This window comes from Euprymna scolopes, chromosome 8, assembly GCF_053919585.1.
Source record: "Euprymna scolopes isolate OS-2025 chromosome 8, ASM5391958v1, whole genome shotgun sequence".
NCBI lineage: Eukaryota > Metazoa > Mollusca > Cephalopoda > Sepiida > Sepiolidae > Euprymna > Euprymna scolopes.
Window position 1 is genome coordinate 51879099 of NC_136489.1, and position 25776 is coordinate 51904874.

The 25776-nt window shown below is 34.5% G+C and overlaps 1 protein-coding gene across 1 annotated transcript in view; it reads right to left on the reverse strand.

Moving 5' to 3' along the window:
* Positions 1-25776, reverse strand: part of LOC145283565 (spondin-2-like) — a 43375-nt gene that overhangs the window by 17280 nt on the left and 319 nt on the right. Inside the window, exon 1 of the mRNA XM_080132467.1 lies at positions 24936-25776. This exon is cut by the window's right edge and continues 319 nt beyond it. Within this exon, the coding sequence (XP_079988593.1) occupies positions 24936-25650 (715 nt within the window). The 5' untranslated portion in view covers positions 25651-25776. The remainder of the gene's footprint in view (positions 1-24935) is intronic.

Sequence of the window (25776 nt, forward strand, 5' to 3'; positions counted from 1 at the left end):
AACTGGGATTTCATCAGACAATTTTCCGTTAAATGAGATTCGAGCTTTCATATCCCTGAGCAGTTCCTTGAATATTCTAACAAAGGTTGGAGGACACCCTACTTTCTTTAAGATCAACCAGAGAGCATCCCTGTTGACAGTATCAAATGCTTTGGTTAGATCCACAAACACTTGATACAATGGTATCTGTTGCTCAATGCATTTCTCCTGGACTTGCCGGGCTGAAAAAATAATATCCATAGTCCCTCTGCCAGACCTAAAGCCACTCTGTGACTCTGAAATAGCATTAGAACAAACATCTTTCAGTAACCTGCTTAACAGAAGTCGTGTGAGAACTTTCCCAGCAGCTTCCAAAAACGTGATCTCACGGTAGTGGTCACAAACATTCTTCTGTCCCTTTCCTTTAAAAAGGGCTACCAAGACAACATCAATCCAATCCTATGGAATAATAGCACCTTCCCAGATCTCCTCAACAAAACCAAGGATAACATTAGCAATATGCACACTTCCAATCTTAAGAAGTTCATCCAAACCAGGTGCCTTGCCACCGCTGACTTTGCGATAGTCAACTGCACCTCATCCAAACTAGGGAAACGATCCATTCTGGATATGATATCACATTGTGGTAGACTATCAATTGCATCAGCATCTACTGTTGAGGGATTGTGAAACGCATCAGTAAAGTGCTCTTGACATCTTTTCAAGATATTTCTGGATCCTTAATGACAACAGAACCATATTTCGACATCAGGGGAGATATCGAAGAGGTAGGGGGATCAAATACTTGGTGCAGGAGTTCATAAAATTCCTTCGAATTCTTTGTGTCAACCGCCTTTTGGATTTGCTCCGTTATATTCATCCACCATTAATTTTTCATTTTTCTTAGCTAATGTTGCAATGTGGCGTTGACCTCTTTGTATTGTCGCAAATTAGTTATATGATCAAAATGATCTTCACGGAGTAAAGATTCATAAATTGCCAGCAACTGATTAATTTCAAGATTGTTGTCGTCAAACCAGTCCATGTTCTTATCCCTCTTGAAGCCAAGAACTTCAGCACCAGTAGAGTAAACCTGAGTCTTGAAATTCTCCCATGTACCATCAAATGCAAGATTATCAAGCTTTTCCACCATACTCTTTTGAACTTAGGCAACTTTAACTTCGCGCCACTACGACTAGGCACCCTAATGCCACTATGACGAACTTTCTTACGGATTCGTAGATTAAACTTTCCTCTTACCAACTGGTGATCATCCATCCACTCATACATACACAGCTTTGGTAGCGACCATTTTGGACGACAATGGCATCTATGAGCATTGCCAAGGGCAAAACACCAACAATTAATTTATGTATAAATGTTAGTTTTTAGCGAAGGAAAAGAGTGAAGGATATATATGCATAAAAAAACGAAAATAGAAGTGCGACATAAAACATAAACAGAGTTTTGTAAATAGAAAAATTGAGAAAAACAAAAAAAAAACGAAATTTTGTAACAAAACATTTTTATACAAAAGATAAAAATACAAAAGTTATTTTCATGTTAGTAAATTTTCGTAGTACAAAACCGTGTTTGATAAATAAATAGTCCCAAGGCTTAGAAATGTGTAAATCTATATGTTCATATTGTGAATACGCGTGTGTAAGTAATATACGTATGTGAGTGTTTGGTAGCGTGAATTTCTGTATGTATGTGCGTTGGTTTACCTTTGTACTTTGTTAGTGCGTATGTAAGTGTGAATAGTAGTTTGTTTCTGTTCGTCAGACTCGTTATTGTGTAAATGTATATACACGAGATGAAAGATGCTGGTATGTGAGTCATTGAGCTTTTTCCTTTTGCGACTGCCACTATATGCCCAGCGACGTTCTTGGGTGTCTGTTCAGCTTGCTGCTAGTGAAGTCTCCGTCTTGTTTTGGCTGTTTGTCTTCTCCATTTATAGGGGTTTCTAACTTAACCCTGACTTATAACATTTACATTTACTTGTTACTTTTGAAGCTTGAAAAATCTTTTGCATTCATACGTTTATGTGAAAACTTTCTTGCTTTAGGGAATGAGGAAGAAAGCAAATTCCAACCAAGCGAAGAAAAAAAAAACGGTGTAGCAATTATAGTTTTTTAGCGTTCGTATGAATCACTCTGCAATTTCACTACATCCGAACCTATCACACGCACACACAATAAGCTGTGATAAAGCAAAGCAGTATGTATGCGAATAACAAAAATATGCCCTCTTCTTGGGTTGATCTCTCTAGTAAGTGAAATTGCTACCAGCTATTAGCTTTTAATGTACGGCCATTGGTGTAAACAAATGTAGCTCTAGGAAGATTGACAATATTATATTGATTTCGTTTATTCGCAGCAGTTTCTGAATGATAAACAAAAAATTAGAAGTGCCGCCTGTCGAATTTTAATCTCAACTCAAGGCACTTACTTGTCTAGCTCCACCGAAGAGCTGCAATACAACGAAACTGCCTGTCTGTCAGGTAAAATTAAGAACCAAAATAATTCACATCGAGTTTATTTCCATTTCTGTGATTTAATCGCTATCTACGAACTAATACATGAAATATTATATCTCCTTATAGCATTTTATGTGAATGTATAATTATATATGCAAGCAGATGTACCCGGCGTTGTCCGGTGTTAAACGTAACGTAAACTTCCTAAAAAATGAAGTAAAAAACGGAAAGAAACTGAGACATGTGCACGTTTTTTTCCTAAACAGTTTACTCGAATTAAAATCGGAACCAAAACCTGAAGACAGTGAGTCAAGTACGATAACCATTACACCAGCTTGCCATGATCTTTAAAAAGTGTTTTCAAGCCTCATAAAACAGTTGATGAATAGATAAAAATCCGATGACTCCTAAGCACCAATTTTTCAATTTTGACAGCCCCTTTTTTCGGATGAAAACCGATTAAAAAGTTTTCCACTTGTCCGAATCACCTATTTACCAAATTTCAAACCTAAAAAACTGAAAAGAGGGAAAGAGAGAAAGAAAGACGGATCTAGGCAGGTAGTGAGATAGGTTTAATATAATGATGTTACACAGAATTAAAAAAAAAACAACCCTTCTATGGCCACAGGCGACGCCGGATAGCTTTGCTCGTAAAATCTAAAGTAGAAGAATACATGCTAAATAGGCTAAGAATTCTTTTGCTGTGATTAATATAATTTATGAATTCTTTTATTATTTTTGGTTAAATTCTTGATAACTTTGAACCCTAAGCAGATCAAAGAAGTACTCGTGCGTTCAACTTGGTAAATTCTTAATCGGCATCATTCTGGCTGAATACTACCTAAAATTAAAAAAACAATAAACAATATCCATTCTTTGGGGATCAACTGTGCCAGATTTCGTCAAAGGAGTCGGTTTTTTAGCCAATGTTATATAAAGGAGAGATGAATTACTTATGATTTATTTCAATACATTAAAAACAAGAAATAGGAATGGCTAGAGGAGGTGAAAGGGGAGGAGGAGGAGAAAGAGGGAGAGATGTGGAAAAACGGGATAAAGGGATTATATATATATATATATATATATAGCTTAGAGAGTTAGGAGAATAGAGTAAATTCAATTCTATAAGAAGAGTCTTATCGGGATGATATAAAGCTCAACAAATTTCATTGGAGCTTATATAGTGGAAAATTAAGTCACAAAAGCTATATATTAAATATAAACATTTAGTTGGGAGATACAGGGAACTCTTTATACTTGGTATAAAGAGTCCCCTCTAACCCCCAACTAACTGTTTGTATACCTTTATTAAATAAATGAACCATTCTATATTCACCAATATATAGCTTTTGTGACAATTTTCCACTCTTATTGGTTTCCTCTATATACTAGCAGGACCCGTTAACCGGCGTTGCCCGGTGATATCATGCCCTGTGTAAAAATTTCAAATACGGCTGTTATTTTTGTTGTTGTTAATTCCGTCAATAATACATAAAAAATAAGACTGTTGTGTACGTACCGAAAATGGCGACGTGTTTTATAGTTGATAACTGTTCGTTTATTAAGTGAAATAACCGAATGGTTGAATTGTAGAATGAATACTTCTCATCCAATCAGCTGCGCCAGATATTTCAAAGGGAGAAATCATTATTTTTGTCGGATGTAAGGGGTAAGAATATGCGTATATGTTGGAAATGTGTAGTCAGTTAATGACGGTTAACACCCATGAGAAGAAGCAAAAAGTATAAAGGAACGTGGTGTAGAATGGCGCCGTAAGAGTAGACGGTAAAGTGAGTGTGAAATTTTAGCTACTTCCTCTTTAGTTTAGGACGATAATGGTATGGCGCTCCTCTAAGTTTAATTTTTTAATATAACGAAATAATGTGTATGTAATAGCGGTCTATAGTTAGATAACGTAATGGATAATGATGTAAACGTAGTAATTTTTTATGCGCCATCTATTGTTGTCAACCTAAAGTAATTTCGCTCAGAGGGAAAAGTTGCGTGTCTTTTATCATATTCCAACATGATGATTAAAAAAAAAAAAATAAAAAATGAAAATAAAAGTTAGCTAACTAAGTTCCGTTCGTCGCTCAACGGAGCTAAATCGAGGAAAATATGAAGAAAAATAAGCGGGGGGAAAATTACATAAAAACCAAATTAAGTTCCAAAAGATTTTCTTTTTGCTTGCAAAGAGACGGTCTCAAAGACTTAATAAAAATATTTTCTAGAATTTTAGATGAAAGGGTGAGTGCGACTAACTCAAGATCGTAAACATGTCAGCACTGAAATTCGTGGCACACGCATGGTTATTTATAAGGTGCTTGCAAATCGAAGAACCATACGTATTACTCAGAACATCCGAAGGTGAAAAATTTGCATACCGAATCTTTGATGGTAGGTGCTGTTTCAAACGAGAATCCAATCTTTGCGATGTACGCCCAACGTAGTGCGCGCTGCAACTACATTTGAATAAATAAATAATAGAATTATTATGGTGAAGGGGGAGAACATCTTACAAATGGACGACAAGATAGGTTTGGTTGAAAAAACAACACGTGGATTCGATGCAAAATAACACCGTTTGTTCTAAAGTTAATCTGGATGACGAGCTTAAATTCATTACGAAGACCCTTTGTAACTATGGCTACCTCTCAGATATTGTTGAAACTACTATTAATAAGAAAGTTTCCAATTTTTACAAATCTAAAGAAATTGTAGCTAATACATGTTCTGTGTACCTTTGTCTACCTTGGCTAGGTACTATCAGTGACCATCTTGCTAAGCAAATTTCTTTGTCTGTACAACGTACTCTCAAAGATTCGGTATGCAATTGTTCTTATCAGCAATTATTTTTTGTTTACACACAAATGGATGGTGTATCACATCCAATCAATGCCCTCCTATTTAATCATGACTAATTTTTATTTTTAATTAATTAATTAATTAATTAATATTTTTTTTACTTAATCCTTGAAATTACCAGGGTTTGAGCTAAGTTTCCAAAACCAATATTACACTTTCAGTGTAATCGTTTATTTGACATTAAGTAAAGTTTAATACCTACCCAGTTGTTGTATTACTTTGCCCTTCGTATTATCATATTTAGATTTGCATGTTTTCCATATACTTTACTGTCTAGTGATAATATCTTTGAGCTTATTCTACCCAGGTTTAAGTCGTAGGAATTTATTTCTGTAGAGACAACTTTGTATGGCATCCAGTTTTTTTTTGTTTAAAATTACCTCTCTAGAATGCACGATGTGATAAGCTTCAAGTAAGCATAGGTTGCATCTTTTGGATTTACTAGGTTGGTATCTTCTACCCTTGTCCATTATTAATTATTTTGTTTCGAGTTCCTTATTATTATTTCTATTCAGTTCTCTGATCCAACCCCCTAAAGCAGTTGTGTTCTTTTCTTTTTTTTATTTTTAATGATTATTCTAGTACTATTCTCAATTAGTTTCTATCATCATTCATTGGCCCGGTTTCAATGATGCTATGTGGTTTCTGTATCTGTTCTTGAACGTGCAACCTGTACCACACAAGTATACTTTCTTTCTGTTTTCCACCTTAATCTCACATTTGTATACAACTTCAGAGATCAAGCAATTACCCCCCCCCCCAATAGGCATTCATTCGGTACCCTAGAATCGCATTTTCCCTGAATCTATTGTACCTGCTTCATTTCTATTCATATTTAGTATTGTATTGGTTTTTTCCCTTTAGAATTATCCTTCCCCCCCACACACATTATATATATATATATATATATATATATATATATATATATATATATATATATATATATATATATGATGAAGATAATGGAAATAGTATTCCGACAAAAGAGGAAGTCTCGAAATAAAGACGAAACGTTGATGAACACATAATACGGTTTGTTCCTTTTTATCTCTCTCTCTCTCTCTCTCTCTCTCTCTCTCTATATATATATATATATATATATATAGAGAGAGAGAGAGAGAGAGAGAGAGAAAGAGAGAAAGAGAGAGAGTCTGTCTGTCTGTCTGTCTGTCTGTCTGTCTGTCTCTCTCTCTCTCTATATATATATATAGAGAGAGAGAGACAGACAGACAGACAGAGAGAGACAGATTAAAAAACATATAGCGAGAAAACATCTTCTGTTTTGTTTTTATGGCCCTGGACAACGTTGGATATACCTAATAGTTTTTAATAAGATTTGTGGATTAGGTTTTCCTGTTTAGCGCTGAAAATACTATTTCAACTTGAAGTTTTATAGACTGCCGGACAACGTATCTAATAGGGATGCGAGGACCTGTCTATATCTTGAAATAAGAAAAAAATGTTGTGGGCATGCGCATTGAATGATTATACTTTTGTTATCCTCAGGCTCATCATCGCGATCAACAATTTGGATTCATTAAAACTCTACTTTTTATATACATGAGAGTCTGCCTCTGCGGTTAATTGAAAACATATAAAGTGTGTTATTTATGTGTCACGTGGTGTCAATTTGAAATCCTCAGAGTGAATGTTATTTGGCACAAATAAATCGAAATGAATAAATGCGAAAATCTATTTTTCGCGTTGACGTTAAAGTCAAAACACACCGGGATGAAATGCATAGTTTGATACCAGTGTGGGAACTGTACATACAGAGTCCACAATACATTATAGTCTACACTGTGTTGCAAAGAACATACCGTTGATTTTATAAAATTATCTGTAAATAATGGCTTCATTTAAAGTGTAAAATGCAATTATGGTCTAAAAAGAAACATTCTTGAACGCGCCTCTGTCTTATCAAAGAACCAACTGCTGATCTTATGAAAGTCTTATTAAAGCTAAGCGTAAAAAAGTCGAGTGTCATAGTTCAATTGTGTTCTAAAACGAAATATTCATTTCGAACGCTCCCCTTTCTTACAAAAGATTTTTACGCTGGATTTTTCTGCTTGTGCGGTGATAAAACTTCTGAAATATACTTGTGATATTTATTTGCGGACTGTTATCCTCATCTTTATAGCTGTTGCTTCACAACGTTTCGGCCAACTCATCCTCTGGCCTTCGTCAGGTGGTTAACCACGACGGGATAGGAATGCTGAACTCTTAACTGTATCCTCAGTAATTACTGTCTTCAATAGTTGCTGCCGTCCAACCACGTTTTGGCCGACTAATCCTTTGAGTAAGATTGAAACCGCTATCTTCAGACAATGCTCATCTGAAACTGTAGAAATTAAAGTCTCTATCCACTGCGCCACGGGCCCTGAAGGGTTGGATTGTTTTGCCTTATAAATTCAAGTTTTTTTTTGTTATCTGATCTTCCGAATGGTATATTATTTAATTATTGGAATTACCGAGGATACAGCATTCCTATCCTGTCGCGGTTAACCACTTGCCGAAGGTGAGAGGAATAATTGGTTGAAACGTCGTGAAGCAACAACTATAAAGATAAGGATAATAGTCCGCAAATCTATCTATCTATATAAAAGTGAATGTGTCTGTGTGCGTGTGTCTGTCTGTGTGTCTGTGTACATTTTCCAACGCAATAACTCTGTCAATTTTAAGTTTACAGACTCAAAATTTGTTATACAGGGTACTGAGATTTCGAAAAATCTTTGTAATCCATTTTCCGCCAGAAATTTGGCTGTTAAGGGGGCAAAGTTCAACTATTTAATCTTAGAGAACTCTACCTAATTTCTCCGCCAATTTTAGGTCTAAACACTTGATATTTTAGATATAGGTTCCTTGGACAAGGATCTAACTTAACTTGATTCGAGTCCAAAAAAATAAATGTTAAGGGGTCATAATAGAGGCCAAAGTTAAAAAAAAAATTGACTTTTTTTTTTTTTTTTTTGCTCAACATACACCTCTAAGCACCCGGGCTACACCGGGCTGAAATCCTAGTAAATAAATAAAATATACAAATTACTCATCTCAAAGAATAAATAATACACTTGTGATGTTATTAGGTTAGGTGTTAACTTTGGTAAAAATTGAACTCCCTTCTTTAATCGAACTTTTCGATATTTATCGGACACATTTCGATACAAACCTACGTAAGAACACCTTCACCAGACAAATTAAGTACTTTCGTGTGAAGTTTGAAGAAAGATCGGCCCACTCGTTTTCTAGTTTAGAGGATACAAACTTACACACACAGACAAAGTTCTCTTATGTAATAGTAGAAGATAGATAGATAGATAGATAGATAGATAGACAGAGAGACAGACAGAGATATTTCTTTTCTTCAGAGGAAACCGAGTTGATTTTTAAGAAGTTACGATCTATTTACAAATTATAAGTGAAAAGGCAAATCACTTTCTTCTTTCTATTTCTTTATTTACAATTACATTAAAAAGACAAATAATTTTGTATGGAAATTACCTTCATGTTAATGTTCATATATATAAATAAATTAGAAAGATTTCGTTTCGTGTTTAAAATAATGTTATGAACGAAATGCTTAATATTTTAAATCCGTGCTTCAAGCATATTAAGTAGTGAACTTTACGAAGCAATAACGAGCCAGCAAAGCCAACAAGTCATTATACTAAAAATAAGTTCGTCAACGTTTGTTTCCTTTAAGTTTGTTTTCCTATATAACATGAAAACGTTCTAAATAATTTATTTACGCTTGAAAAAAATCCATTTTAGTACTTATAATTAGCCGTAAGTTGTAATTAACTGAGCATATTACCATTCGTTCACTTAGCTATCTACGTATCACTCTCTCCCTCACTATACGCTGATTTTAACATTTTCTAATACTTCTCTTCAGCGTATCTGTGATAATTTAAAGGAAGAGTGACTTTCATTTCCAGATTGTTAAAATTCAATTTACATGTGAACGTGCCACAAAAACGTATGTAAATTAGATGGCAACGAAGTAAGGATATTATAGAAATAAAGATACTGATAATGCCCTCATGGTGTGCGTCTCAAATAGCCTCTTACAAACCGGTTAAGCTCCTGGCTCTCTCGTGTGGCTTAGCTATTAAGCCGGCGAAAATTAACCGGTAGAAGAGCAAAAGCGATTCACTAGCACCTAAAAACCAGTTGCTTCATGCAGGTCGCGTTCGTCAACTTAGGATGGTAGCTTACCCAAGAGAAGGTAATTCTGATTTAAAACTTCCGCTGCCTGGCGAGATTACTCCACCAGGGAAAAGGTTAAAACCCAACAGAAAATCTGGAGATGGAGTCCTTAAGACGGTCTGACTTTATATTGTCATCACCGTTAGAGGTAAGTTGTAACGACTGTGTCTTCCCACTTTATCCTCTGGCTGCACGGGCAACAGCTATCCTCCCATATAACTTTGTCTAGGCTATGTAGCTCCACTAGTTAGGAACTGCTACTTCCGAGTTAGACTTTATAGTCATTTCCGGCAGTACAGACAGACACAGAGCTCCACAGATGGTTGTCGACGAAGCCGATAATTCTTAAAAGGTATTAAGCAGTTTATTAATTTTCGAATGAAATGAAAATAAAATAGTGGTAGTCATTGTGACTCAACGGACCACAGGTACGCTTAGTATTCTTTAATATTGGCTAATTAACTTGAATTTACTCTTTTTAATCTAATGGAATGCAGTCGAAACGGTCGGAACGAAGTTCGATGAAATGTTGAAGTACGAGATGCCTCCAATAAGTTTCCGAACTTTTCTTTGTATTGAAAACTTATCGAAGGCACTCGCAGACATTATCAGTCTCTGCAATTTAAAAGTAAAAACAAAAAGTCAAAAAACAATAACAAGCAGAACAACAGCAACAAAAGCTGGTTCTTATTAAAAATTCAACTAGTTAAAAATAAACCCAGAAAATACAGAAAAATCTTTATGATGTACGCATCTGTCACTGAACAAAAGTGTCATATTCGAAAAATCACGAAAATTGATCAAGTAGTTTTACATTTAATTAAGAAAATAAAATTTTATGAGTAAGCAAAAAGGGATTGTCTTACATTGCCATCTTAAAAAAGCAAGAGTAGATAAGTCCACAATAATTCAAACTTGCCACCGAATTCACATTAATCACTTTAAATCGTTTAACAATGATTTTATTTTGAAAATAAAACTATTGACCATTTTGCGTGATTTTTGGACTATGTCATTTCTATTCTGTGACGGGTACGTACATCATAAAGGTTTTTTGGTAGTTTATATTTAAAAAATAGGTTGAATTTTAAAAATCGCAATAAAAAAGTAAAGCATGAGTCGTCTCCCCTTGCGATCACTACTATTTACTAACGTCAAAATAGGAATTCGTCTAAAGCAGTAGCAAAGTACGAGGTGCCGTAAATAAGTTTCCAGACTTTTTTGTACACGCATTTAAATTGTTGTAAACTCTTGAAAATTCAGTTTGTTATCACTATACATCTTATGAGATGACTGGCCAATTTTTATGATTTCAGATTCAAATGAATAGCTACAGTAGGAATTGGAATACACCCTACTAAAGCCTGATTGTCACAGCTAGTGAATTTCAAAAATACAATCTGGACATGAGGACACTTTAGAAGAACGATATGCAATAAAATTCTGTTTTAAACATAAAAAAATGCCACAGAAACATATGGAATGCTTCAGACTATGTTTTTGAATATTTTGCATGAATCAAGCATCAGTTTCTGAATGGCATAAGAAATTCAAGGAAGGCAGGGAGTCTGTGAAGGATAACGAAAGGTGTGGGAAGAGTAAAGAGGTCAGAACACCAGAGCTAATTGGCCAAATAAAGAATTTAATGGATAAGGACCGTCGTGTATCTATGGACACAATAAGTGCATAGTTTGATGTCAGTGTGGGAACTGTACATACAGTTATTCGCGAGGAACAAATAATGATAGTTGCTGTGATCCAACGGGTCACGGATTAGTCTGGATGTTTTTAAACGGTACTCGTGTTTGCCATTTGTATGGTGCTTGAGTTTTGAAAGTTACATAAACACCATAGGTGTTTTCTATGGGGAAGATACTACTTAGAGCTGTATGAGGACTCTATATTAAACGTGGGTAAATTGATTAATATTGTGTAAGTAAAGATGATGAAGCTATTGATGATGTCGAGAAGTTTTGTGTTTCTTGGTAATATTAAAGCGGGGCAGGTATTAGTGTGATTGCAAGAAGTGTCTGGATCTGCCATTACTAATCAGCAGGTGTTAATATTGTCGAGCAAAGGAAAAAAATTATCAGGTATGTATATATAGTGTGAAGATGCATGGAAGTAAAACCTTGTCAGTGAAGGTTGAGGACATGCGTTGCATGGAGAGAAAAGATATGAGAACGATATGATGGATGTCTAATGCGAGTCTTATAAATAACTTAGATCTGATGACCACAGAAGAAGATTAAATCTGGACAATATATGGAAACTTGTGAAACAAACAGGAAACTTTGATGGTATGGCCACACTGAAAGAATAGCTGGGAGTTTTTGCGTGAGTAGATGTAGAATAATTAAGATAACAGGTTCAGTTGACATGGGAGAAAATGATAAGGATTATTTGAAAAAGAAGGGTAAATAAAAACCTAGTCAGAGATAGATTAGTTTAGACATCAATTTCTCAAATGATGATAATGATGATAACAATGATGATAATGATGATGATAAATATTAATCGATGTGGCATAATCACAAAAATACACGTGTTTGCGTTTATTAAATAATTTTAATAATTTATAGAATTGGTTATCACCTTCGAAAAATTCTGTGGCAAAAATATTGAGGTATAATGCCCAGAAAAATTGCCTTGAAAGAAATGATTGGAATTATTGTCCTAGAAAAAGTACATCAAAGAAATCGTTTGGAAATACTGTCCAGAAAATATTGCCTCGAAAGAATAGCCTCAAAATATTGACCAGAATAAATTGCATCGAAAGAATTGCCTGAAAATATTGTCTAGAAAAAATATCCTCGAGAAAGAATTATCTGGAAATATTGTCCAGAAAAGATTGCATCTAAAAAATTACCCCGAAAAAATTGCCTGGAAATATTGACCAGAAAAATTGCCCGGCAATATTGTCCAGAAAAAATTGTCTCGAAAGAATTGCATAAAAATATTGTCTAGAAAAAGATGCCTTGAAAAAATTACATGAAAATATTATCCAGAAAATAATGAGAAACATGTTCAGAAAACAAAATTTCCCAGAAAAAATAAAATTGCATTGAAAAAAAAGAAAAGAAAAAGCAACGATATATATATATATATATATATATATATATATTGTTACTTTTTGTTTGCTATTAAAAAAAAAAATATTAAAAAAAAAAACGAAACAGTTTCAAGTGTTTTTTGTAAGCCTAACGTATCGAATATCGGTAAGAAAATCTGTCGCGGAAATTCAAGTAGAAATTTTAAAATGAGATTTTAAAGATAAGTCTGAAAGTTTAAGAGCAGAGAACTTGATGCCAAGAGTGTACCATTATTTTTTACGAGATAAATGGAAAGAGAGAGAAAGGAAGAGAGCGTAACATATTAAAAAATAAATAAAGAAACTGGAAGAGAAAGAAAAGGAAAGGCTGAAGACAGAAATGAAAAGATAAAATATCAAAACAATATAAATTGTGAAAAAAAAAGACAGAACAAAAAGCTAGAAAATAAAAAATATGAATAAATATGTGACGTAATTAAATGGTAAACTAAAAAAAATATTTTCTAGGACAACAGCCGAATTTGAGGGATCTGAACTCTCAGTATCATTTGGTGACGTTTCAAGTCAGCCTATCATTTTGTCAATCACTATTTTCAACGGAACAACGTTCAGAATAACATATATCAAGCCATTGCTTTGCTTGAAAAGTATTTTTACCTTCAGAAAGCAGTGTCTTACCAACACACAAAATTCAGATTCTTTCATTGTTTTGAAATATTGTGAAAGTAACTTCATTTAAACAACTAATTTGTCAACTCATAATCTGATTGGACTTAAATTTTGACTGATGTCATATGAAGGCTAGTACTTTATAAAATTACATGGATTTCTTTTAGTTAGTGGCGTTATCTATATATCAGGCCTCGTACTTATTGAATGATCTATTAGAGTGAAACGATATAGAACCAAATGTGTAAATAAATTGTGGCGTTAAAGTATTGGAAACAAATTTGATTTTACGCAAAAAAATAAAAAAAACAAAAAAACAAAGAAATTCCACACTAGAGTTTCACCAAACCAAACTATGAAATTAGAGAAATTCTTTTGAAAAATCTTAGAAAAAATAAATAAAATGTCTTAAAAAGACATTTGTTAAATAGTCATGGTCGGGTGTACTCAAACACTGAGACCCCACAATGAATTGAACCAAGAAAAACAATGAAAATGATTCTTTCCAGTTATTGAACATTTTTGTCATAAGCTGAAGCCATCAAAGAGGCTCGATTCAATTGGCTTGAATAAAAATGAATTAAAAAGGTCACATACGAAGGCTTGAATTAAGTTTAGTTCAGTTGTTTTTGTTTTGAGAGAAGGCCGCCAGACCACACTCAAACCCGACCATCCTCTCTCACTTTACTGTTACGAACCTCACACCCCCAATAAATCTGATTTATATTTTTCTGAATCAATAAGTTGTTTTCAGTACAGCATAATATTATACATTTACTAAATTTTGATAAAAATCAATGAAAAACATGGCGACGCATAGTTTAGTAATAATTTATATGAAAGAGATTGTTTCAGTTATTTGGTAGAGAAACTGAGGTGAGATGAAATTAGGAATATTTTGTAATAAACATCCGAATGAGAGAGACATACTAACTACCAAGAGGCATCATCGATAATTTTCAAGCGACGTCTGGGCTGGCTGGGAGATTCAATAAGATTAACTCCAGGAGAATTGCTAATCAAGTACACAACCTTGACGGGAAAAGAAAAAGAAGACCAAATCTGAACGGGACCAAGAGAGATTTAATTGTGTCAGGAAGAAACTGAAGAGATGCTGTAGATCTGGGTTTAGATCGAAAACGATGGTATACTTTGACTGCCTCATACGTCGCAGTTCATAACGCGGGAGTTCATAAGTCTAATTCATTGCTTTCTCTTCTAAAGTTTTAGCGTTGTAATCGTATTCAGTCAACAGACAAAACACACGTGAATTTCCTTAAACGTTCCGATAATTGCAAGAAGGGTGGGGATTAACTGTAACGTCGTCCGCGGAACAACACACGTTCTGTGCAGTTTCAGTCACAAAGGATACCAAGGCAATAGATAGGAAATAACTCCGACTCGCTTGTTCTTTTTAGCAGAAATATTTATTTCCTTGTTGTTACAGCCGTGATGTGACTCACGTTATGGTACTACCGCTTCCCGGGAACGCAACCAGCTCCTCGGGAAAATAAACGATATCCCAACGATAAAGACATGGTCTGAAGTCTTAGAAACGGTCCCATGAAGATGTGAAGATGGGCCAGACATTAGGGTCTGTGTATCAAGAAGAAAAGCATACGTGAGATGTTGGATGTGGGTGAGTGGTTCCTTCATTCCCTGAAGATGACATCTTCACCCTGGTGGCATTCTGGTTGGAATCTTCTTCGTCCTCCGGACCGCTTCGTTGTTTAATGGAGACATTTATAGCAGACACAAGAAAACACACAACACGACACAATCGTAATATATATGAAATATAATTAACTATTTTATTTTATATTATGTTTTTATATTAGTTGACGCTTGCTATCTGGAGTTGGCGGACACAACATAGCATGCGTCTGGTTTCAACTGGTCTTTATAAAAATATGCTCCTCATTGTTAAATCTTAAATAAATGATATTTTTATAAAAATGCACTTGTTCGCTATTTTTGTATAAGCGTTAAATTCCAGCATGCCATTAATGCCGATGATCGAAAGATGACTGTAACGACGCAATGAAGACACGAAGCGACGCATATCAGCTGGTTATAGCCTACGACATCTCGACCCGTTTTTGTTGATGTTTCCAACATTTGGATATCGTTGGATATCGTTCAATCCCCCCTGGGGAGCTCGTTGCGTTCTCAGGACATTCCTCAACCAAGTAACCCTCTTCGGGGAAAAGAGTGCACTGGGAATTATACAAACGACTACATTTTGAACACGCAGACAAATGATGCAGATACAGTAAACAGTACTGGCAGTCGGAAATCACAAAATCCTCTGAGACATGGTGGTACAAACAGATAAACTCACTCAAGTAAAGTGATCGGACATGATAATTATGAACAAGAAGGAAAACTTGTGGATTTTGTTGTTCCAGTAAAAATCAAAAAGACAAAAAAAAAAAAGGAAAAAAACAACAAAAAACCAAAAAACCAAAACAAACAAACAAAAAAATAAATGAAGCAAAGACACGGAACTTGCTAAAGAAATGGCATATGGAACATGAAGAAAGTCATCATAATACCAATGATCGTATGAACACTAGGAACAATTCCAGCAAAAACACGAAAGACAAAAGACTAGGGAGACTATACAACTCAACTCCCATAGAAAATTAATAGCTGTTAGCATCAAGAAATCAATGGTAAGTGACTTTTATGATAATGCAAAGTCATTTGCAATAATTTTCGAAAGAAGTGAAGAGCAATGAAACATTACCAACCTTAAAAATGTTTAATACTTTGAAGATTATGTAAACAATAGACTTTTTAGCTTGTTAAAAACGGGCAAGAGTTATAGCCGTTGACTTATGATGAGTGCTTTATGCCTTACTTATAGAGTAATGTGGTATGTGACTAATCTGTTTTAATCCCTTACTATGCATTGGATGGATATCATAATACTTAGTTCGCTGCACCTTATCCTAAAACAACAACAACAACAACAACAACAACAACAACAAAACATTAAAACATTCGTCAATCAATATTTTTTCATTATATACACGAAATCAAGTGAAGATAATCACGCCCACATATACTGAGGGTATAATTACATTCAATATTGAAACGACTGAGAGAAATTTATCTATATTTTTGTCATTTTTTTATATACTTCACACGAATGTCTCTGTTATGTAACAAAAATATATTCTTGATGCATTTATGTTATTGTTAAAAATATTTTATTTCCGTGGCGAGTATAACGTTTATACATTAATTCTGTATACTCACTATTCCATAGCTTGCTATAACATATACTGGCCCAACGGGTCACTAGTAGTCTGGTTAATCATAAATTGCAGAAATTATTAGTAAAATATGAATCATTCATTTAATGAGAAAACTTTTTATATTCTAAGAATGATCTTGTTTATTTTTGGTTTTCGACACACACACACACACACACACACACACACACACACACACACACACACACACACACACACACACACACACATATATATATCAAAAACCAAAAATAAGTAAGATCATATATACATATATATAATTATTTACTATAATAATTATTAAATTATATATATATACATATATAATTTAATAATTATTATAGTAAATAATTATATATATGTATATATATATATATACATATATATAGTAAGTTATAAAATATATATGGCGATTAAGCTACACTGAATATTCTGCGTTTCATCCACTCTAGGACTCCCCAGGCTTATGCGCGAATTTTGTGGTTGTCTTTCGTTTTTATATACGCACCTTCTATTGAGATTTTTGTTAACCAATCAGCTTTCTAGTATCCACCGCGCCCTTCCTATCAGCAATGAACATGCACTTATCGGACAAAGGACCATTTGACCTTTGGTTGACCTGTTCCTTTGTGTGTGCTCTATTTAGCCTGGATATCTGATTTCTTGATCCGTTTTAAATCTAGGTTAGTTTTTTTTTTGTTTTGAGTAAATGAAATAGTTATATATATATATATATATATATATATATATATATATATATATATATGTATATATATGTATATATATAACGTTTGCAATTTTTAAGGTTGTTAAACATGATGCCGAATAATTATGGAATGCACTCCGATGAACTCATAGCACAGGTGCCTCCTCGATGAAAATAAGGCCGACTTACCTGATAAGCAACAAAATTACACGCAATCACTGTAAAAGGCCTCCGATGTCGGGGAGCCTTTTATTTTGAAAGTTAGATTTTGGAATTCCCTCTCTGTATTTTGCTTCCTCGACTGTACTAACATGCATAAATTAAAGTATGATGCGAACATAAATTCCGCTGCTCAAATTTTACACTATTAATAATAGCTGTAGACGTAATCACATTGACACACCGGTTTTCATTAGATCACAGAACTTCAGCAACGTGTAGCTTGGTCAGTATTAAAATTGGTGACCATTTGAGAATCCAAGGTGCTGTATGCTGTCTCGGCATTGCTTCTGGTCGTCATGCACTTCTCCTTGCCACTGAACTCAAGCAGTGCCAATTTAGGAGAGGTGTAGTTGGAGATTGTGCAACTCTTGCGTCACAAATACTACCCTTACAGGAGGTATCTATTGTCTTTTAAAACTGTACGGAGGCGTTTAGGCCGTGTCTCTAATCTACAGTATCCCGTTACATCTCAGTGGTCATTTGTTTTACTTGGAGTGAGAAAGTAAAAAAAAAAAAAAGAAAAAGAAACATGGTCGTCTTCAAGTTCAGTGTAAGCAAGTTCTTGTTGAGATGTTCCTTTAAATAATATAATTCTACCCATATTCCACAACTAACAATCACCACAGTGTTATCTCGGTAACCAACGTATACTCATTAACCCTTATCCCCGAGTGGTTTTAGGGCATTGATAAATGTTGACTTCCCCGTAAAAAAAAAGAAAGTCCTGTTTTTAAATCCTACATTTTAACTACTATGTACGTAGTAATTAATGAGTAAAAAAAATTGTCTACATCTAATTGAACACAAGATTATTGTATATATTATTTAATTGGAATTCATTATTGAGATGAGTATTATTTATTAATTTATTTATTGCGGATAATTATCCTCATCTTTATTGGTTGTTGTTACACGACGTTTCGATCAACTATTCCTCTGGCCTTCGTCAGGTGGTAACCGCGATGGGATAGGAACTCCGAATCTCCTAACTGCATCCTCAGCAATTACTGCCTTCCATAGTTGTTGTCGTCTCACCACGTTTTGGCCAAGTAAACCTCTGCCCGGCTTTGGGTAGGATTGAAACAGCTATCTTCGGACAATGCTCACCTGGAACCGTAGAGATTGAATGTCTCTATCCACTGCGGCACAACTAAAAAATATGAGGATAATAGTCCGCAATAAATAAATTAACAAGATTATTAGTTAGTAACTAACCACAGTAAAGTGAATAAAGTCGATTTATCGATCAGGGCGCTATCGATTAGACCAATCGCCCATTTTCGTCTAATTGCTGTAATTTATTGACGTTATTGGAAAACTGGTTCCAATAACGATCAGTTTATTCATAAAAGAAATATTGCGATTCGAGATTTGTTTGCATAAAAAATATAACTAAGGATATTGAATAGTAGTGGTCACAAGCAGGTGGTCCATAGGCCACTTGTGGTCCACGGACCACCAGTGATACATGCAATTTATTTACGGACCGCAAAAACATGAACAAATATCACAACAAAAATGCAGAATATTTGTATATTTTTCAATCTTTTTGTTTGTTTTATTTAAACAATAATATGCTATGGCATTTCCTGCCTTCACGTACGTTATCACCTTTCACACACTTTAAAAATTGAGATCGTCTAATGGCTGATACCACTAAGATAAACAGTTCCGACTTTAAATACGTTAAGTACATACATTTTAAGAAAGGAGCATTCATTTTATCGAGGAAGAATATTTAGTTTAAAATTATTTTACAGTAAAAAGACAAACTATTTATAATTATTATGAATAGTTATTTATTCATTCCAAATGAGGCACTGCCAGTTGGCCGTAAGGGACTACTATTTGGGACCATTATACAGGACACTGTATAGTGAGTTGAGATGCGAGATGTATGTTACAATTATATTTACATTTCTGCAAGTAAGTACAGCTAGAAAAGCGGGAGACAGGGAGGGAATTCCAAAATCTAGCAGTTCGTAGGTAAGAACTATTGGAATAGAGATCTAGGGATTTCTGCAGTGAGTGCGTGGGATTTTACTGCTAATAGTGTTAATCGAGCATATTCACATCGAGGAGAGACAAGTGCTATGAGTTCGACAGAGAAAATTCCATTAAAGTACTTGATGCAACATTCCGATGATACGACTGAGGTTGGAGCTTGGTTGATAGTGCGGGACCTATTATATTGGAGAATATCCTTTTGAGCGTGTCTAAGAAGGAGAGGCTGCACCAGCTCAGATGTGGCAACAATATCCTATGCATGAGCAAATGGTGGCTATGTAAAGATATAGTATACTCTCAGCGTAGTTTTCCAGCACGGTAGAGGGAGCCCGCTTTCTTTGCAGCAGCTTGAATATTTAGCTAACAATGGCAATTATTTTTACGGAAAAAGAGTAATCTATTTTTAATACTATTAGCTCTAGGTTTCTGAATTTTTCAGATGAGGATGGATAATTCATACTTGTTGGATTATTCAAACTACTGTTCTCAGCTTGTGTGTTATTTTAACAACGTTTCAACCGATGTAATTTGCAATTGTATTTTGAGTATATCTCGCAATAAGGATTGAACCTTCAATTCCACATGAGCGTCAATTACAATTCGAATTTACGCAGTACTTTATCTATTACACTACGAGTCTGTACGCGACACTCTTCTCGATGTTGAAGGTTCAATCCTCACTGCGGACGATAGAATATAATTGCGAATTAGGACGTCTATTCGATCGTATCTGATGGAACAAGAGCATACTAGCTCCGTGAATTTAATAAAGGGTTCCGTTTGAAATTCTGTGTAAATTCTGGAATTAAGCAGAAAGATTCCCGAGTTCGATAATATACACATAAAAAGGACCAGAAGTTATATCGACTGAAAATAATTGTGAAGATAATTTAGGGGCTTGCTTGTTAGCATTTCTCATAAAATAATTAATTGTCGAACATAAAAGCACGAAATAAATAACAGAAACATTTTTTTATAAACAAAACAACGAAAGGATTTATTTGAACAGCAGAAAGTTGAAAGTTAGACTTTGTCTGAGTTGAGAAAGAAAGAATAGAAGGTTCTTTGGGTCTGTCGGCCAGGAAGCCATTCCTTGTGTAGTCCCAGGTTTGCAGCAGTTTTTTTTTCTGTGAAAATCGTCGATGCTGGAATATCGAGTGGACAGGAACGAGAAAGAGATATGTCTGGCATCGCTGTTGGTTGAGCTCTCTCTGCTGGCTAACAAAAGAGGTTGAAAAAGTTCCTTAGGGGACAGATGAATCAATATGCTCCGCCAGCTGATTGATCAGTGTGTTGCCGAATTACTCAGTGAGGGGGGTTGATTCACAAAAGAAAATAGATCATGACTAACACTCAAGACGAGAACAGTAGTCCGAACAATCCAAATAATACAAACTATTAACTCTGACAGATATTTATTATTTAAAAATGAATATTTTTAATAACAGTAAATTGCAACAGAGTAATGTAGAATGCTCGTCTGAGCTCCAATCTATGGCCCAACGTTGGCAAACTTTCACAAAAATACTCGAATAGCTACAAACACTATCAACAATTTCACCCACTAAATCATAAATCTAAACGGATATTCCATGAACAAAGATTCTTTCCTAGATCTGTCCACCTGTGGAACACTGTTCGATTGGTCTGCTTCCCGGCCGATTACAATATGGTAGTCTTCAAGTCCAATGTAAACAAGTTCTTGTTGAGCCGTCCCCTTAAATAATCCCAAATCTACACCATTAACGATTACTACACAACCACTTTGCATTCATTAACCCTTATCCGCAAGTGGCTTTCGGGCTTTGATAAGTAGAGCCCCCCCCCCCCTTGTAAAAAAACGCAGAATGGAATTTCTAATCGCCCACAATTTAAATAATTACATTATAACGTCGATAAGACAAAGATTTCTGATTATCTATCTATCTATATACTTATAAAATTGAAAGTGTCTGTGTGTGTGTGTGGGGGGGTCTGTGTGGGTACATTTCCCTACGAAATTACTCTGTCAAATTTCAGTCTACAGATTCGAGATTTGACATAAGGAGTATTTATATTGAGAAATTTGGCTATCAAGGGGTAGAAATTCAACGATTTCACCTTTGAAAACTCTGCCAAACTCCTCCGCCAATTTTGAGTCTAAACACTTTAGATGTAGGCTACTTGGACATAGATCAAACATTGTAACTTGATTTGAGCCCAGAAAAATAAATGTTATGGGGTCAAAATTGGCGTCAAAGTTAAAAAAAAATTGGCCTCTGCGGTCTCTACTAAATTACTCAGCCAATTTTTGGTCTAAACATTTGAAATTCTACATAATATGTATTCAGAAATTGGGCAAGCTTTTTAATCGGTTTTTGGCCGAAAATTTGGCTGCCAAGGGGCAAAGTCCAAAAGATTTGACCTTTGCGATCTCTAGCAAACTATTCAGCCAATTTTTGGTCTAAACATTTGAAATTTTACATAAAATCTATTAAGATATACAACAAGCGTTTTAATCACTGTCTTGGCCGAAAATTTCGCGACCAAGAGGTCAAAGTTAAAAGAGTTGACCTTTGCAGACTCTACCAAACTCCTTCCCCAATTTTGGGTCTAAATACTTGAAATTTTAGATGAAGGTTACTTGAACATGAGTAAAACTTTTTAATATATATATATATATATATATATATATATATATATATATATATATATATATATATATATATGCACATAAAGTTATGAACAGTACATAGGGTCCGTGCAAAGTCGTGCTGAACTGCTTGTATATCTGTAAAAGTGAGAATGTGTGAGTATGAGGACACTTCTCAACCTATATACTCAACGAATGTTTGGTCTACAAAATTGAAATTTGGTATATAGAATATTCAGATATGTGGAATGTTTTAACCAGTTTCATCTGGAAAAAAAGAGCCGCTGAGAGGTAAAAATTGAAAAATTGGTCCTTGCGGGTCATCGGATTTTTATCTGTCAATTGTATCATGAAGTTTGAAAACACTTTTTAAAGATCAATCTGGTCTAATGGTTATTGTACTTGGCTCACTGTTTTTAGGTTTTGAGTTCGATCTCAGCTCGAGTATCTTTTTTTTTTCATACAAGAATTGAACTGTTTAGAAAAAACAATACTCGCATGCACATGTCTCAGTTTCTTTCCGCTTTTTGCACTTCACGTTTTTCAAAAAGCAATTTAACGTTACGTTTTATACCGGGAAACGCCGGGTACATATTCTAGTCTATATATCTTTAAAAGTGAGAATGTGTGTGTGTATGTGTGTGTGTGTGTGTGTGTGCGTGCGTGCGTGTGTGTGTATGTGTGTGAGGACACTTCTCATCCTATATACTAAAAGATTTTTGATCTACAGATGTGAAATTTAATATATAGTGTATTCAGACACGAGAAAAATATTTTCAATCAGTTCTCATTCGGAAAATTGGTATTTAGAAGTCTTCGAATTTTTTTTTCTATTTGTCAACTATTTCACGAATGCACATGCGCGGTCGTGAAACATAACAGCTTCCTTATGTTAATAAAAAGTAGGTTTAAAAAAATGGTTATCGTAATTGACTCACTGTATTTAGGTTTTGGTTTCGATCTCAGCTTGAGTATTTTTTTTTAGTTACAAGAAATGAACTGTTTAGAAGAAACACAATAGTCGCATGCACATATCTCAGTTTCTTCCAATTTTTTTAAAATTCATTTTTTAAAGGAATTTAACGTTACGTTTAATACCGGCAATGCCGGGTACATCTTCTAGTTATTATATAAATGTATTTTTTTATAATTGATATTAGCGATCCGACAAATTTAAATTCATATATTCGATGATCTATAAAATTCTAAAGATTGGCGACTGCTGAAATAAAAGAAAGGCTGTTGGGAATATACTTTTCACCTACAAGGATGACGTCATACGAACAAATGCATGATAACAATAACGATGATAATATTAACGATAATGATAATAATAACAATGATAATGCCGAGATAGAAAGTCCTTTAGTATAACAGGGGCGCACGCGCCAACATTCGGTTTTTCTTTCCGTTTATTATCACAACAGAATCACATTTGAATAATTTTCTATTTAAAAGTTTTCAAATTTCAAAATTACTTTCAAATGTCGGTATTTATATAGAACACGGTGCGTGCTGAAGTACAAACGCAATTCTTTAGAAAGCTATTCTTAACATGGGAATGGTAGCTTATTTAAAAACTATTCTTTGCTTTTATCTTACAATATAACAAACAAAAGATACCGTAGAAATTGAATGCAACTTGAAAATCTTATCTAAAATATAGGACGGTTCGTAAACTGCATATGGCCCTAAATTTCAACCAGTTACGATAGAGAAAACAAGTAAGCCATTTTATTCTATTGTTAAAATATTAAAACAATGGCTCTTCGAAATTCGTAATTAATGTGGAAGTATTTAAACTGTCGATTTGAAAAAAAAAAAAAAATCATCACACTATTTTCACACATTTCGATTAAAACATTTTTTTTTCTTGAATGTTTTTATGTTTTCCATAAACAGATTAAAGACATTGGCGGGTTAAATCTGGCCCGCGGGCTGTAGTTTGGAGACCCTTGGTCTACAACTATATTGAAGTGACTAGCAGCCAAAATGATTACCAAATTTTATCGACTAGTTTTTGTTTGGTTTTTCAAACGTGACAAGACAAATTAATCCATGTATTGATTTGTTATGTTTTTTTTTCTTGAATTATGTTCCAAATATTTTTTTCTTGCTGATTTAATTTTTCTTTGCCATTTTATTTTATAAATAGTGATTAATTAATGAAAAAAAAAACTAATAAAATCGGGCAGTGTTTATAAAAAAAATATTGTTTTTGCCGCCGGACTTAGAGTAAATGATAACATTAAAGGAAGTATGTTTTGTTTTGGATGGAACAAATAATGAAATCAATGTTTATTAAAAAGAAATCCGCAAAAATCAGACAACAAATTAATACGTTCGATTAATTTACCGATATCAGCGAAAAATCCAAACTAATTCATACAATTTGTATCGGATTTGTTTTTTTAAATAAGAAATAACATTTGGATTATTCAGATTACTGTTCTCATCTTGAGTATTATTCCAACAATGTTTCGACCAATGAAACATCCGACCTTCTTTAGTTGTATCCTGCCGAACTCGATAATCTTTCTGTTGAAGTCGGAAATCTGCAGGAAATTTCAAACAGAACCTTTTATTTACCCCCTCAGTGCGAATTACTTAAAACTTCTACCCGGTCATGGCTGACGAAACGAGAGGAAGCTGGATTTAATAAAGGTTTCCGTTTGAAATACTGTGTATATTGCTGAGTTCGACAGAAAGATTCCCGAGTTCGACAAGATACACCTGAAAAAAGTCGAAAACGTTGTGAAAATAACACTTAAAATTAGAATAGTAGTCCGAATGATCGATAAAATTTGGCCGCCATTTTGTGAGTTGATCGCTTCAATAAAACCTGGTTTACTTACCGATTGTTTTTGACCATTGGGCGTTCGGACGATATGTAGGATACATCTTTGGGAAACGCTTACTCGACCATATCGGTACGAAAGTCACGTTGTAATGCACCAATGACGTCGCAGGGCACAATACTTTCTTTTTCAGAAGATTCTTTAGATTTGATTGTTGTCTCTGGATCGGAATTTCCCGATCGGTTTCTGCCAATCCCGTTTGGTTCTGTTTCACTACTCTTGTCCGTTTTTCAACCGGTTGCGTCGGTGTCACAATTTTGACCCCTAATTGCGCGCGTTCTGGAAACTTGGATTTCACCACAGTCTCTCGTTGTCCCGTCGGTGTTTTGTTACTCTCTGGTTGCGACTGCTTTGGTGTTGTCGATTCCGGAGTTTTTTCAGTGAGCGGCTCCGGTGGATCCTTCTTCTCCGACCGTGCTTCGTTTGAATTGTTACGTATTAGTTCGTTGTGTTGATCGGTTGAATTTGGCTCCGGAAGGATTTCTACAGGTTTCTCTAACAATTCCGATTGCAATAGATCGATTACTGAATTTTGCGATATTTTCTCGTCGTTTGCACAATTACCGGTCGGTAAAAGGCCACAAAGATACGCGATAACAAGGAGACTGAAAACAGTCGCGGTTGTGCGGTTATCTATCTTTTTGATAGTAAATCCAATGAAATTATTACGGATAATAGGTTTTGAATTTGAATTCAATTGCCCGGAAGCCATTTTAGGACAAAATATTAATCGTTTTCAAATTTAATTCGTTTCAAAAATTAAAAAAAAAAACAAAAACAAAAAAAAGCTTGATGATGATATGTATTTTGTGTTTAATTTTAATATCTATTTATGCAA